Here is a 12,893-nt window from a genome sequence, read left to right as displayed (position 1 = left end):
GCCTCCGCTCCCGCCTCGGCCAGTCCCCTCCCACCGACTCGGGATGCCGCTGGCGCTGCCCTGTCTAGTTTTAGCTGCGGCCCTAAATCCTTTTCCCGCGCTCGGCCCGCGGCTAGCGACTCGGGCCGGGCAGCAGGGAGCCTCTACTGCCGGGGGAGGGCGCACGGTGCGGGCCATGAGGCGCTCAGCCTACTCATACTGGCCCCCAGCCTGGGTGCGTATAGCGGGGCCCAGGTCAGGTGCCAGTGGGTGGCTGTGGCCTTAGTCACAGATTAGGTTGGGCACCCCTGAAAGAGGGGCAGCCTTAGGTGCTGCTTGCCTCCGGCCCCCCAGCTTTTGAGACATATCCGTTTCCCCACAACCTGTGTATTCTGCTCTGTCCTTTTTAGATAATAATCTCTAGGAGCCAGGCCTGTCTTTGCAGCACCTAGCAAATCATGGGCACCATTGTAATGCAAATAGTAACGAAAGCTTATGCTCAAATAAATTGGTTAGTCGCTAAGGTGCCACAAGTACTCCTTTTCTTTTTGCGAATACAGACTAACAGGGCGGCTACTGTGAAACCTGTCATCTATCTTTTGTAGCTAGATGTGCAGCAGTGAAGAAAAGAGGTGAGGTGAAGAGCTACATTTTAAAGTTCCACAGCTCTGGTGTAAGCAATGATCAACAAAAAGAACCCCAAACATGCTATTTTGAAAAAAGCATGATTTTAAGCCATTCTTAGAGTGGGTGGACTCATGGTATCACAATGCTTGGAATTATTGTTATAGTCACCTACCCTACTCGAACCTACATGTTGGGCCCTGGCACAGCACCCTTGTCCACCTCAGATGTGTGTTTCAATCAGCAACAAAATTTGTAGCTGCTTCTGTGAGTGAGAGACTGGCATTTGTAATATTAGTCCAAACTCCATTGTGAGTCAGGGCACATATAGCTGAAAGAGAGACATATTTTGCTGGTATAGCAGACTTTAGAGCTCGCTTTATAATCTCTGTGCCCTTAGGGCAAGGAAGTGTGATCAGAATACAAGAGTTGACAGGTACATTACTTTTCCATTTCTCCATTCTCCTTCATCTTCTGAGAGAGACAAGGACAGCCTAGGAATTGCAGGATTTGTCTGAGACATGAGACTACAGACAAGCAGGTACTTTAATTTGGTTGTGTTTGAGTATAATGCTACAGTTGCCCCCACAGGCTGGGAAGTCCATTTGATCAGGCAGAAATGTTAGTTTAATCCTGCCATGACTATTGTGAGCAGCCAATTACACAGTGGGGACTTGAGGTGACATATCTGCAGGGAACAGGGGTCACAATGGAAAATAAAAGTAGTGGTGTGAGAAACCTCCGCTCAGAATAATATCCCAGTCTCCACCTACAGCCCTAATTGAGCTCATTGTTCGTGCTGAAATCTCAACAATGTAGACGTGTAAATTACCCATAGGCTTCAAAGTTAACAGCCCCACTGAGATTAATGAACGCAGCTCATATTTCTTGGTTATTTTTGTGTCTCTGCAGTCTGATGCAAGCAGTGCTGCATGGTGGGGGGTACATTTATATAATTATATTTGCCAGAAGGACGACTGGGAACTTAGGCTGTGGTTCTGCAAACTGATTCGCGTGGCTCCACTTAATATTTTAAAAATGAAAGATCCAGTTTGAAAATCATGACGCTGCCAGAGAAATGTGGCTAAAATGTACTGCTGCGCCCCTTCCTCAGTTGGCCCCCCGTTCTGTGCACAGAGCAGTGTGTGTTATATGTTTACTATACACCCGGCATCGTGTAAAATGCAGGAGGGGGCACTTGGCCAGGCGTTCAATGCCTGGTGTGCACCGACCGGGCAGCATGTCGTAGGCATGGTGTGCACGTGGCAGGAGTTTGGGTGGATGGCGTAGCCTGTAGCGAGCCCTCCGGCCGCTCCCCTGCCCATGGGGCAGGTTAATCTCCGCAGAAGCCTGGTCTGGACAAACCTCAGATGAAAGCCCGTGTTGCCCCCGCTTCGCACTTCATGCCAGGGAGTTGTGGCCCAGGGGAGCCTCCATACCTCCCCCCAACACCCCGCCCTCCGGCAGCTCCTTGGGCCCGTGGAGCTTCCACCCCTCAGGAGCTATGTCCTGTGGGGGCCTCCGTCCCTCGCCAGTAACGGTCGCCTCCCTCGACGGTTGGCCAGGGCTCCGCGGCCACGAGCTGCCGGGTGGGGACCGAAGTATTGTGGGGGGCGGATTGGAGAGGGGGTCGGGATGGAGGAGTGAGGCGAAGAGGGGCCTGTAGCGGTCAACGGTTGTGCGGGGGTAAGGGGGCGGCGTGCCGGGTGTTTGCTGGCTTGAAGCCGGGTAATAGGGGTGAGGGAGGGAGTGCTTAGTGCGGGCCCACGGGGTGGTGGGGGTGTAAGGCGGGAGTGCGGGGTGCATGGGGTGGTGGGGTATAGGGCGGGGGTGCTGAATGCGGGGCACGCGAGGTAGGGGATGTAGGGCGGGAGTGCGGCGGGTGTAGGGTGAGGGTGCTGAGTGCGGGGCACGCGGGGTGGTGGGGTGTAGGGCGGGGGTGCTGAGGGCGGCGTGGGGGGGTGTAGGGTGCGGGGCACGCGGGGTGGGGGATGAAGGCGGGAGTGCTGAGTGCGGGGCGCGCGAGGTGGTGGGGTGTAGGGCGGGGGTGCTGAGGTCGGGGTGGGGGGGTGTAGGGTGCGGGGCACGCGGGGTGGGGGATGAAGGCGGGAGTGCTGAGTGCGGGGCGCGCGAGGTGGTGGGGTGTAGGGCGGTGGTGAAGGTAGGGCACGCGGGATGGTGGGGTGTAAGGGAGTCTGTTGCGTGCGGCCGCGGTGAGTAGGGGATAAAAGGGGGACGAAGTGCTGAATACGGGATGCACCAGGTGCAGGGAAGGTGCTGAGTGCCCTGTGATTAGAAGCGTTTGGGGGCTCTGGCTGTGAGCAGAAGGCACCCAGTTACTGTAGCCTGTTTTACTCGCTCTGTACTGTCCTTATCCAGAGCCCTGTGATCCTGTAGGTCTGTGCTCCTCTCAGGGCTAGGATCATTCCCTTAGATGGACTCTGACCATTGCTTCAGCGGGGTCCTCTTAAATCCTGTCTCACTACCATTGTTTACCCCCGCACACAGTTCAGTCTATTTCCATTATGATGCCACGGGGTCCAATAAGCAAAGTCTCTAATGAGTACATTCGAACCTTCTGTGTAGACCATATTTTCATGTGGGTTTGTTATTATCAGCTGAACTGCAGATGAGCCCATTAGAGTGAGCTTTCCGAGCTCTATCCTTCCCCCTTTCTCTATTTCGCGATGAAGAAGCAGTCGCTTAGTAGTGATTATTATAGCTATTAAGCTATTTGAATCTAAAATAAGTGGATTGTACCATTGCATTTTCTAGCTGTGACCTGGGTTCAGTATAATTTATTAGTCTGTTTCTCTGAAACAGGATGGCTCATTCTGTCCCTCTCCCCATACCTTGTCCAGTCCAGCTTGGTACTATCAAAAATGATTCATTGGAAGCTCAACTGCACGAATATGTTAAACAAGGAAACTATGTTAAAGTGAAAAAAATCCTGAAAAAAGGTAAGAGCCGAATTTAGACAAGTGTTGCAAATATCATGATCTTTTGTATTTTTGACAATGGATGATGCTTTCTTTGTGTTAGGAAATTAGGATGCCATATGAAAAGCTTACTCCATTTTTGTGATTGATGTACATATTTGGCTGTATGGCACATGGCATTAGTTATTTATTGCAGCCACAAAACAGGTATGAACTGAAAAGTGATAAGTGGAATAGAAAGTTATGTAGTTGAATATAGAACCAGTTAATTAAAATGCTGAGGCTGTAATTTTGAAGAATTGTGGAAGTCACATTTTAGGAGGAAATATAGGTATACGCCTATAAATTTACAGCATATTGGTTCAAACTGAAAAGCATTTAATGTCTAGTTTATTTCTCTGTAATTTTCGGCAGCCTGGTGATACCCTATATGCGAATGTAAATATTTTGCAGATGGTCTAATACTTGATATCTCTTTATTTTGCTATTATTAAAAAAAAACATTGCTTCTGTATTTTCTATCCAAAATCTGACGTTCCTAATACTGGATGTTTACAGTCGTACCGTATCCAAATAGTGTACGGATATTGAAATAGAAAGAGAGATGCATAGGGGAAAAACAGGGAGTTTATTCACCCCATAACCAGTTTTAGTGGCTTCAGTGAACTTGAGAAACATAACTGTATCGATACCAAGGGGAGCGACATGTGTAGGTACGCCTCAACGGCAAAGCTAGAGAGGCTCGAAAAGCAAACAACCAAGTTGATAATATATGGTCCATTATTGCCAGTGACTTTGGAGTGCGGGGTGGTAAGCAGTTGGGCCAATGTTAAGAAAACAGTACCTAATGGGAGGAGAGACTAACAGGGATCTCTGGGGAACAGACGTCATTGCTTTAAGAGTGGATTGCTTACTGCCTACATCGCTTCTGAAGCGCGTCACCACTTTTGGCTCTTGCAATGCGTGCTTCTTGTGCGTAACTGTTCCAATGCGTCCTTCCTGCGTAGCCAGTTCCAGTTTGTTAGTCCCGCCTCTATGAGTACGAGCTATGGAAGAAATATCTGATTGCCTGAAGGGGCGTTCTTCTGTTAATTAGAAGAAGTGATTGGTGAAATTCGGGAAAACGTTTATTTGTAATAGAAGCTAAAGAGAGGGCATTTTAAAAAGTTTCTTCAGATGTTAAGTGCCACAATGAGACATGCACACACTATACTGTTTGTCAGTCTCGCTGTCTGTGATCATAGTGAGATTTGATGTATTAAATTACACACTGTAACCACGAAAAATAGGCGTTTAAGGCTGGGTGTGTAGCCGTGGGAGGTTGTTTTTAGACTATACTATCGGGGTCATTTCTATAGTAGATAAGTGTACTTGAAAGTGATGGATGTTGCTAACCTTAAGGATGTATTAAAGTGTACTTTGTGCACCCGAATATAGCTATTCTATGAATAACATACTCTCGTATCTCAATATCTGTACTATGACCTATCAGCTTTTTACCCCCAATCAGGAATATTACAGATTATGTATTCCTTACACCATCCGATCCTAAAACAAACTTCACACCCCTTGCATATTATTTCCTGATAACAAGTAACTTCTATGCTTCCACTTTGTACCATTAACTTTTTTTAAACATCTTAATATTTTTTTTAATTTGCTTTGGTATAGTTGTTCTCTATTATTGATGATCTTTCCTTCTCTCTGGGGAAGTAGGATGGATAGAACACAGACTGGTTAGTCTGTATAAACTAAATTAAAAAAACAGTTTTTGTGAAGTTGGTGTTTAGCTTTATTTTTGATGTGTATATTTAGATAAGGGATGTAGGCATTGTAACTAATATTATTATTTCTGTAGTGGGGGAGGATGGGGGTGTTTTTCAGTGAGTTTTCTAATAGCCTGAGAGAAGAAAATGCAGTGTAAAAATACAATAGTTTTTATTTAGTAATTGCTGAGAGTTCTTGAACCTCTTATTCCACTTTTTTATGCAGTGTCTCTCTCTTTTGTCCTCCCTCCCATTCTATTTCAAAGTTATAGGCGCATGGATTATATTAATTCTGCAAATTCTCTCCCCTTTCCCCTTTTTCTTCTTTTCTCCACCCTCTCCCCGTTTGGAGTAGCCCCTATTTCCACTCCTAATGCTCTGCCAGTTGGTTGGTATGCAACTTTCTTGGAGCCTCTCGGAGCCCTTAGTGCAGGCCCTCAGGTGGAAGTGAGGGAGGAGAAAAATGGGGCCTACAAAACCCCTGGCAGGTAAGGGGACTGGGAGAGCTTGACTTGGGAAGGAGGGAGGAATGGGGAAGAAGAGTCGAATGGGGTGCACACAGTCTCTACAGTAGTGGAGAGAATGGGGGCCCTGGAATGGAGCGAAGGGATAAGTGGAAGTACACAGAACCCGTAGTGGTATGGAGATTGGAGGAACCTGGCATGGGGGAAATGGAAGGTACACAGAGCCCCTGCCATGGGGAAGTGGGAATGGGGGTGAGAACAGAGCTCTTGGTGTGGGAAGAAATGTGGGGAACTTGGTATGGGGGGAATGAGGGTACAGAGATTCTCTGGTAAGGTATGAATTTGGGGGAATTTCAGGGAGTCCCTAAAAACAGTGGGATGGGACAGGGCACATAGGGAGCTTGTTGGAGGGAATGGAGGGGTGCTAGGAGCCCCTGGGGTGGGCAGTAAACTCGACCTGCACAAATTATAAAGTGTGTTCCCCCCACTTCTGTGAAGAATATGGACATCTGTTGACAAAGAGGCTCTGTTTGCAAAAGGTACTATTCATTTTCTTTCATGACCACTTGTTTTAAAAAAATGAGTAATTAAGAGGTTAATCAGGGTAGAAGGGGATTGGCAAGTAGGGAGGATGTCTTTGCAGGAGAAAGGGCCGGCTCTTAGTTAGAGAAGTGCTATCGAAAGGGACTGCTAGGAGGACGACTTTTAAATTGTTTTCTTCCAAGCGCGATGTGAATAGGCGGGGTTGCTTTAATACAGCTGCTGTCTGTCGCTGATGCCCGTTGCTTCTTCCCGCTGGAGAAGCGGTAGGAAGAGAGCACAGATTGGGTGGTTTGTCTGTATTAACTGAATGAATGAAAAAGCTTTAAAATATTACTTTTAAAATTATGCTTTGGGAAGTTTATAATAGCTGGGTTTGTTTCTAAATCTATACAATACTTAGTTTTCTGTGCGTTGTTGTGAGGGGTTTGTTTATCCCCTCGCTTTTTTTTTTTTTTGTGGTGTGGCATTTTGAAAGCCAGTTAGAAATTAGTGGGTATTGAGTGTCTAAATCACTTGGATGGCTTTGAAAATTCTCCCCAAAGCAGCTTTAAGTCTTTGCCTTTTTCCAGGAGAGAGACTGCAGTTAAATACCTGTGATCCCTCTACAGATTAATTCTAACACAATACTCTCCAGGGAGGCAAACGTACAAAGTACTTGACTCCGATGTCAGCTCTCTCTAGATTTGATTTAAGAACATTTGGATCGGTTTGCTAACAGTTATTGACATTTATATTGCTATGAATTATGTGTGCTGCTGTTTCAAGAGGAAAAATTGTGGCGATATACTTGCAAAACTAGAGACTTGCTGTCTTCTGGATATACCGTACACGACCTTGAGGAATTGTGCAGAGCGGAACAACTGAACCAAATCCCGCCGCTCTGTCTCCACTTTGCAGCACTTAAATGGCTGAGGTTGCACTAGTACGACGTAGCAGCGCCGAGTTTCTAATCTGCTGGTAGGGTGCTCCCACCCTGTCCGCCGAGGCCCCGCCCCCAATGCCCCACTCCCGCCTCTGGCCTTCCCCAGAGCGCGCTGCGCCCTGCCTTAACCCCCCGCGAGCGCCTCCTGACTCTGATCTGGGCGGTGGAAAGCACTGATTGGCGAGGCCAGCCAGCGGGCAGGAGGCGCTGGTGGGAGGGAGAGGGGTTGATGGGAGGGGGCTGCCGGTGGGTGCTAATTAGCCACTTTTTTCCCCCCTGGATGCTCCAGCCTTGGAGCACCCTCAGAGTCGGCGACTCCCACCGGTAACGTGAAACATGAAGTCTTTAGGGCAGACGAACTCAAGAGAAACAGCTGCAGAGCACGGTAGATAGAGCTCTGTCTGTGTCGGGCTCTGCCTGGCAGACAAACGTTCACTGTAACGTCACGTGGTAGCGAAGAGCCTGTGAGAAGTATCGCAGTTTCAGGAAGTAAAAGCAAGAGGGTTTGATTGGGTGCTAGGAGCTCCACATGCTAATCAGGAGGTGTGTTTCTGTAAATAGCGACATAAAAATTTTCTACTGTTCAGCGTTCTAAAGCTGTCTGAATTGTGCTTTAATGAAACGGGCACTTGGTTTCAGAGTTTTGTCCTGTAGTTTGCTAAGGGTGAAAGCTGTTGTATGAAAACATTCACCATGGGAAGAAAGCTTGTGCTTATTAGCCTGGGTGTGTAGCTGAGGAGTGTTTTGTTAAGACTATACTTTCAGGGATCATTTCTATAGTTTGTAACTAGAGAAGTGTAGCCGAAAGTGTCTGACCTCGCTAACCATGAGGAGGAGTTAAAGTGTTCTCTTCTGAGCGTGAAGCGAGCAGACAGTGTTGCTTTAATGCAGCTGCTGTCTGTTATTGATGACCGTTCCTTCTTTCCTTTTGGGAAGCTGGGAGGGAGAGAATACAGACTGAGTGGTTAGCTCTTATAAAACAAGTTTAAAATTAGATCTTTAGAACTTTTAGTTTTTGTGATATGGCATTGTTTATGATGCTCGCCTAGAATATTTTTAATAGTAAATCTTAAGAGTTATTTTGGAAGGTTTCTGGTAGGGTTTGAAACAGAAGTAAATGGAGTGTGAGAAATTGTGTTTTAAAGGTTTCTTATTCAGTAGTTACTGAAAGAATTCTAAAATTTCTTTATGCTGCTATATCTCTTTTTTGTTATAATCTATTTCAGAATTTAGGTAGGGGCCTGATTCTGCAAGTTCTCTTCCTTTTCCACTTTTTTTCTTTCTTCTCTTCCCCCCCCTTTTTTTTTTTCTGAAAGCACCTATTTTGACTTCTACTGCTCTGGCAGTTGGTTGGTGCGTGGTTTGGTCTCCGTGGAGTCGGTAGAGCGTGGAATGGGGAGAAAGAGTCCCTGCCATTGGGGAGAATGGAGGACCCTGCTGTGGGTGGATAGCAAGGACACAGAACCCCTGCACTGGAGAAAGACTGGGGAACCCTGGAATGGGTGGAGGAGACAATGAAGGGCATGGGGGGAAGGGATTTACATATGTCAACATCTCCCTCACCCTCTGGGTGTTTTCCTTCCTTATTTCTTCTCTTTGCTATTACTCCCTTTTTTTCTGTCTGAGGTAAATGAAAAATCCACACCCCTGAGTGACGTAGCTGAGCTGACCTAAAACCTGGTGTAGACTGTGCTAGTTGGAGAAGCGGGAGGGGAGAGCACAGACTGAGTGGTTAAGCTTTGTATACTGAATAAAAGGAGGTTCTTTAGTGTTCCTGAAATCTAGTTATGGGGAAGCTTAGCTATAATAGCTTTATTTAGAAGCTTGTATAACGTTTAGGTGCTGGTAGTTTGGTTTTCTTTTTGCTGGAGTGGGTGTTGAGTAAATCATTAGTTTACTTGGTTTCTTTCATAATCTGAAGGGGCTTGAGGATCTAAATCCTTCTACTCCCCCTGTCCCCCATGTGAAGGGGAACAGCCTCAATCTTTTTTCTTACTCTGCTTTGTAGTAGAAAGATACTCTATTTAAATAGTCATGATCCATTTAGGTTAATCCTTATGCTGAATGGGGGGCGGGGGATGTATAAATCATTTGAGACTCTTGCGCCACTCCCTGTGTGGCCTGTGTTTTTCTTTGTTTTAAAATGAGACTATCTAGTTTTTATGTAAATATATTTGCATAGTTTCACTCATATTTATATTGCAGTGACTTTCATGTGCTCTTGTCTCACGGCAGACATGGGGAAAAAAACCCTGTGGCAATAGACTTTGCAAAATTATAGACTAGTGGTTCTCAACTTGTGGCCCAATCAGCATACAGCTGTGGCTCACGTGCCATCCTCAGGGCCGTACAGGTAGTATAAATATTTTGTGGATGTGGCTCACATAAAACAGAGAAAGCTGCATATGAAGCCCATAATGGTAAATAGGGTGAGACCCAGAAGATATCTTCTTTCCAAGCGGGGATTGTGCAGGGAGGAACAACAGACTTAGTGCAGCTGTGTTGTCTCTGTCTATTAGCATTGAAATGGTTCAGAATGCCTTGGTTCAAGTGGCCCCAGTTCTAAGAGTAAGGGTGATTTAGTGCAGTTGTTCTGAACCAGGGGTATGCAATGGTCTTCCAGGGGGTATATCATCTCTTCTAGATACTTGCCTAGTTTTACAATAGGCTACATAGAAAGCATTAGTGAATTTGTAACAAATTAAAATTCATACAGTGACTTGTTTATACTGTTCTCTATGCTATACACTGAAATGTAAGTACGATATTTATATTTCAATTGATTTATTTTTACATGGTAAAAATGAGAACGTAAACAATTTTTCAGTAATAACGTGCTGAGTTGTGACACTTTCGTATTATGTCTGATTTTGTAAGCAAGTAGTTTTTAAGTGAGGTGAAACTTGGGGGTATGCAAGAGAAATCAGACTCCTGAAAGGGGTACAGTTGTCTGTAAAGGTTGAGAGACACTGATTTAGTGCAGTACTACCAGTAACATGGAACCATATAAAAGCTTTTAGTGCAGATGAATTTGAGAGCAAGCCAGAGAGAAACAGATGTAGAGCATGCTAGAAAGGGCGGACCTGTTGGCATTGTCTGTGCCTGACAAGCTGTCATGTGGTACAGAGGAGCCTGTGAGAAGTATCGCAGTTTCAGGAAGTAAAAGCAAGAGGGTTTGATTGGGTGCTAGGAGCTCTACATGCTAATCAGGAGGTGTGTTTCTGTAAATAGCGACATAAAAATCTTCTACTGTTCAGCGTTCTAAAGCTGTCTGAATTGTGCTTTAATGAAACGGGCACTTGGTTTCAGAGTTTTGTCCTGTAGTTTGCTAAGGGTGAAAGCTGTTGTATGAAAACATTCACCATGAGAAGAAAGCTTGTGCTTATTAGCCTGGGTGTGTAGCTGAGGAGTGTTTTGTTAAGACTATACTTTCAGGGATCATTTCTATAGTTTGTAACTAGAGAAGTGTAGCCGAAAGTGTCTGACCTCGCTAACCACGAGGAGGAGTTAAAGTGTTCTCTTCTGAGCGTGAAGCGAGCAGACAGTGTTGCTTTAATGCAGCTGCTGTCTGTTATTGATGACCGTTCCTTCTTTCCTTTTGGGAAGCTGGGAGGGAGAGAACACAGACTGAGTGGTTAGCTCTTATAAAACAAGTTTAAAATTAGATCTTTAGAACTTTTAGTTTTTGTGATATGATGTTTTGTGGGTTTTAGTTTTGTGTTTATGATGCTGGCCTAGGGTATTTTTAAGTCTTAATTTTATTATAGAAGGTTTTCTTATTCAGTAGTTACTGAAAGAATTCCAAAAGTTCTTTTATGCTGCTATATCTCTTTTTTGTTGTAATCTATTTCAGAATTTAGGTAGGGGCCTGATTCTGCAAGTTCTCTTCCTTTTCTACTTTTTTCTCTTCTGTTCCCCCCCCCCCTTTTTTTTCTTCTGCAAGTCTCTATTTTCATTTCTACTGCTCTGGCAGTTGGTTGGTACATCAAAAGCACTAGTGAAGTTGTAACAAATTAAATTTCATACAATGACTTGTTTATACTGAACATAAGAACAGCCATACTGGGTCATACCAAATATCCATCTAGCCCATTATCCTGTCGTCCGACAGTGGCCAATACCAGGTGCCACAGGGGGAATGAACAGAACAGGTAATCATCAAGTGATCCATCCACTGTCGATCATTCCCAGCTTCTGGCAAACAGAGGCTACGGACACCATCCCTGCCCACCCTGGCTAATAGCCATTGATAGACTTATCCTCCATGAATTTATCTAGTTGTTTTTTGAACCCTGGTATAGTCTTGGCCTTCACAACATCCTCTGGCAAGGAGTTCCACAGGTTGACTGTGCATTGTGTGAAAAAATACTTCCTTTTGTTTGTTTTAAACCTGCTGCCTATTAATTTATTTGGTGACCCCTTAGTTCTTGTGTTATGAGAAGGAATAAATAACACTTATTTACTTTCTCCACAGCAGTCATGATTTTCTAGACCTCTAAAATATCCCCCCTTAGTTGTCTTTTTTCCAAGCTCAAAGGTCCCAATTTTATTAATCTCTCCTAATATGGCAGATGCTCCATACCCCTAATATTTTTTGTTACCCTTTTCTGAACCTTTTCCAATTCCAATATATCTTTTTTGAGATGGGGCGACCACATCTGCACGCAGTATTCAAGATGTGGGCGTACCATGGATTTATATAGAGGCAATATGATATTTTCTGTCTTATCTATCCCTTTCTTAATGATTCCCAAGATTCTATTCGCTTTTTTGACTGCCACTGCACATTGAGTGGATGTTTTCAGAGAACTATCCATAATGACTCCAAGATCTCTTTCTTGAGTGGTAACAGCTAATTTAGACCCCATCATTTTATACATATAGTTGGGATTATGTTTTCCAATATGCATTACTTTGCATTTATCAACATTTAATTTCATCTGCCATTTTGTTGCCCAGTCACCCAGTTTTGAGACATCCTTTTGTAGCTCTTCAGTCTGCCTGAGACTTAACTATCTTGAGTAGTTTTGTATCATCAGCAAATTTTGCCACCTCACTGTTTACCCCTTTTTCCAGATCATCTATGAATATGTTGAATAGGACTGGACCCAGTACAGACAGTCAAAAAAGCAAACGGGATATTAGGAATCATTAAAAAAGAGACAGAGAATAAGATGGAGAAGAATATCTTCTGCCCTTGTATAAATTCATGGTACGCCCACATCTTGAATACTGCGTACAGATGTGGTCTCCTCATCTCAAAAAAGATGTACTGGCATTAGAAAAGGTTCAGAAAAGGGCAACTAAAATGATTAGGGGTTTGGAACGGGTCCCATATGAGGAGAGAGTAAAGAGGCTAGGTCTTTTCAGCTTGGAAAAGAGGAGACTAAGGGGGGATAGGATAGAGGTATATAAAATCATGAGTGGTGTGGAGAAAGTGAATAAGGAAAAGTTATGTACTTGTTCCCATAATATAAGAACTAGGGGCCACCAAATGAAATTAATGGGTAGCAGGTTTAAAACAAATAAAAGGAAGTTCTTCTTCACTCCCTCCCTCTCCTCATATGAGACGTGTTCCAAACCCTAATCATTTTAGTTGCCCTTTTCTGAACCTTTTCTAATGCCAGTATATGTTTTTTGAGATGAGGAGACCACT

The 12,893-nt window shown here is 44.7% G+C and overlaps 1 protein-coding gene, 2 non-coding genes and 1 pseudogene across 3 annotated transcripts in view; all 4 read left to right on the top strand.

The window, feature by feature from the left end:
• Nucleotides 1–3,426: 3,426 nt before the first annotated feature.
• Nucleotides 3,427–12,893, top strand: part of TEX14 (testis expressed 14, intercellular bridge forming factor) — a 71,220-nt gene continuing 61,753 nt past the window's right edge. The window contains exon 1 of the mRNA XM_074974499.1: nt 3,427–3,563. Within this exon, the coding sequence (XP_074830600.1) occupies nt 3,428–3,563 (136 nt within the window). The 5' untranslated portion in view covers nt 3,427. The remainder of the gene's footprint in view (nt 3,564–12,893) is intronic.
• On the top strand, nt 6,420–6,605 carry LOC142000647 (small nucleolar RNA U3; annotated as a pseudogene).
• Nucleotides 7,987–8,203, top strand: LOC142000646 (small nucleolar RNA U3). Its single transcript, XR_012642301.1, has one exon. It is a non-coding gene; the product is annotated as a small nucleolar RNA U3 (small nucleolar RNA).
• LOC142000645 (small nucleolar RNA U3) lies at nt 10,657–10,873 on the top strand. The gene has a single exon (XR_012642300.1). It is a non-coding gene; the product is annotated as a small nucleolar RNA U3 (small nucleolar RNA).

This window comes from Natator depressus, chromosome 17, assembly GCF_965152275.1.
Source record: "Natator depressus isolate rNatDep1 chromosome 17, rNatDep2.hap1, whole genome shotgun sequence".
Lineage (NCBI taxonomy): Eukaryota > Metazoa > Chordata > Testudines > Cheloniidae > Natator > Natator depressus.
This window is presented reverse-complemented; position numbering and strand designations above follow the sequence as displayed.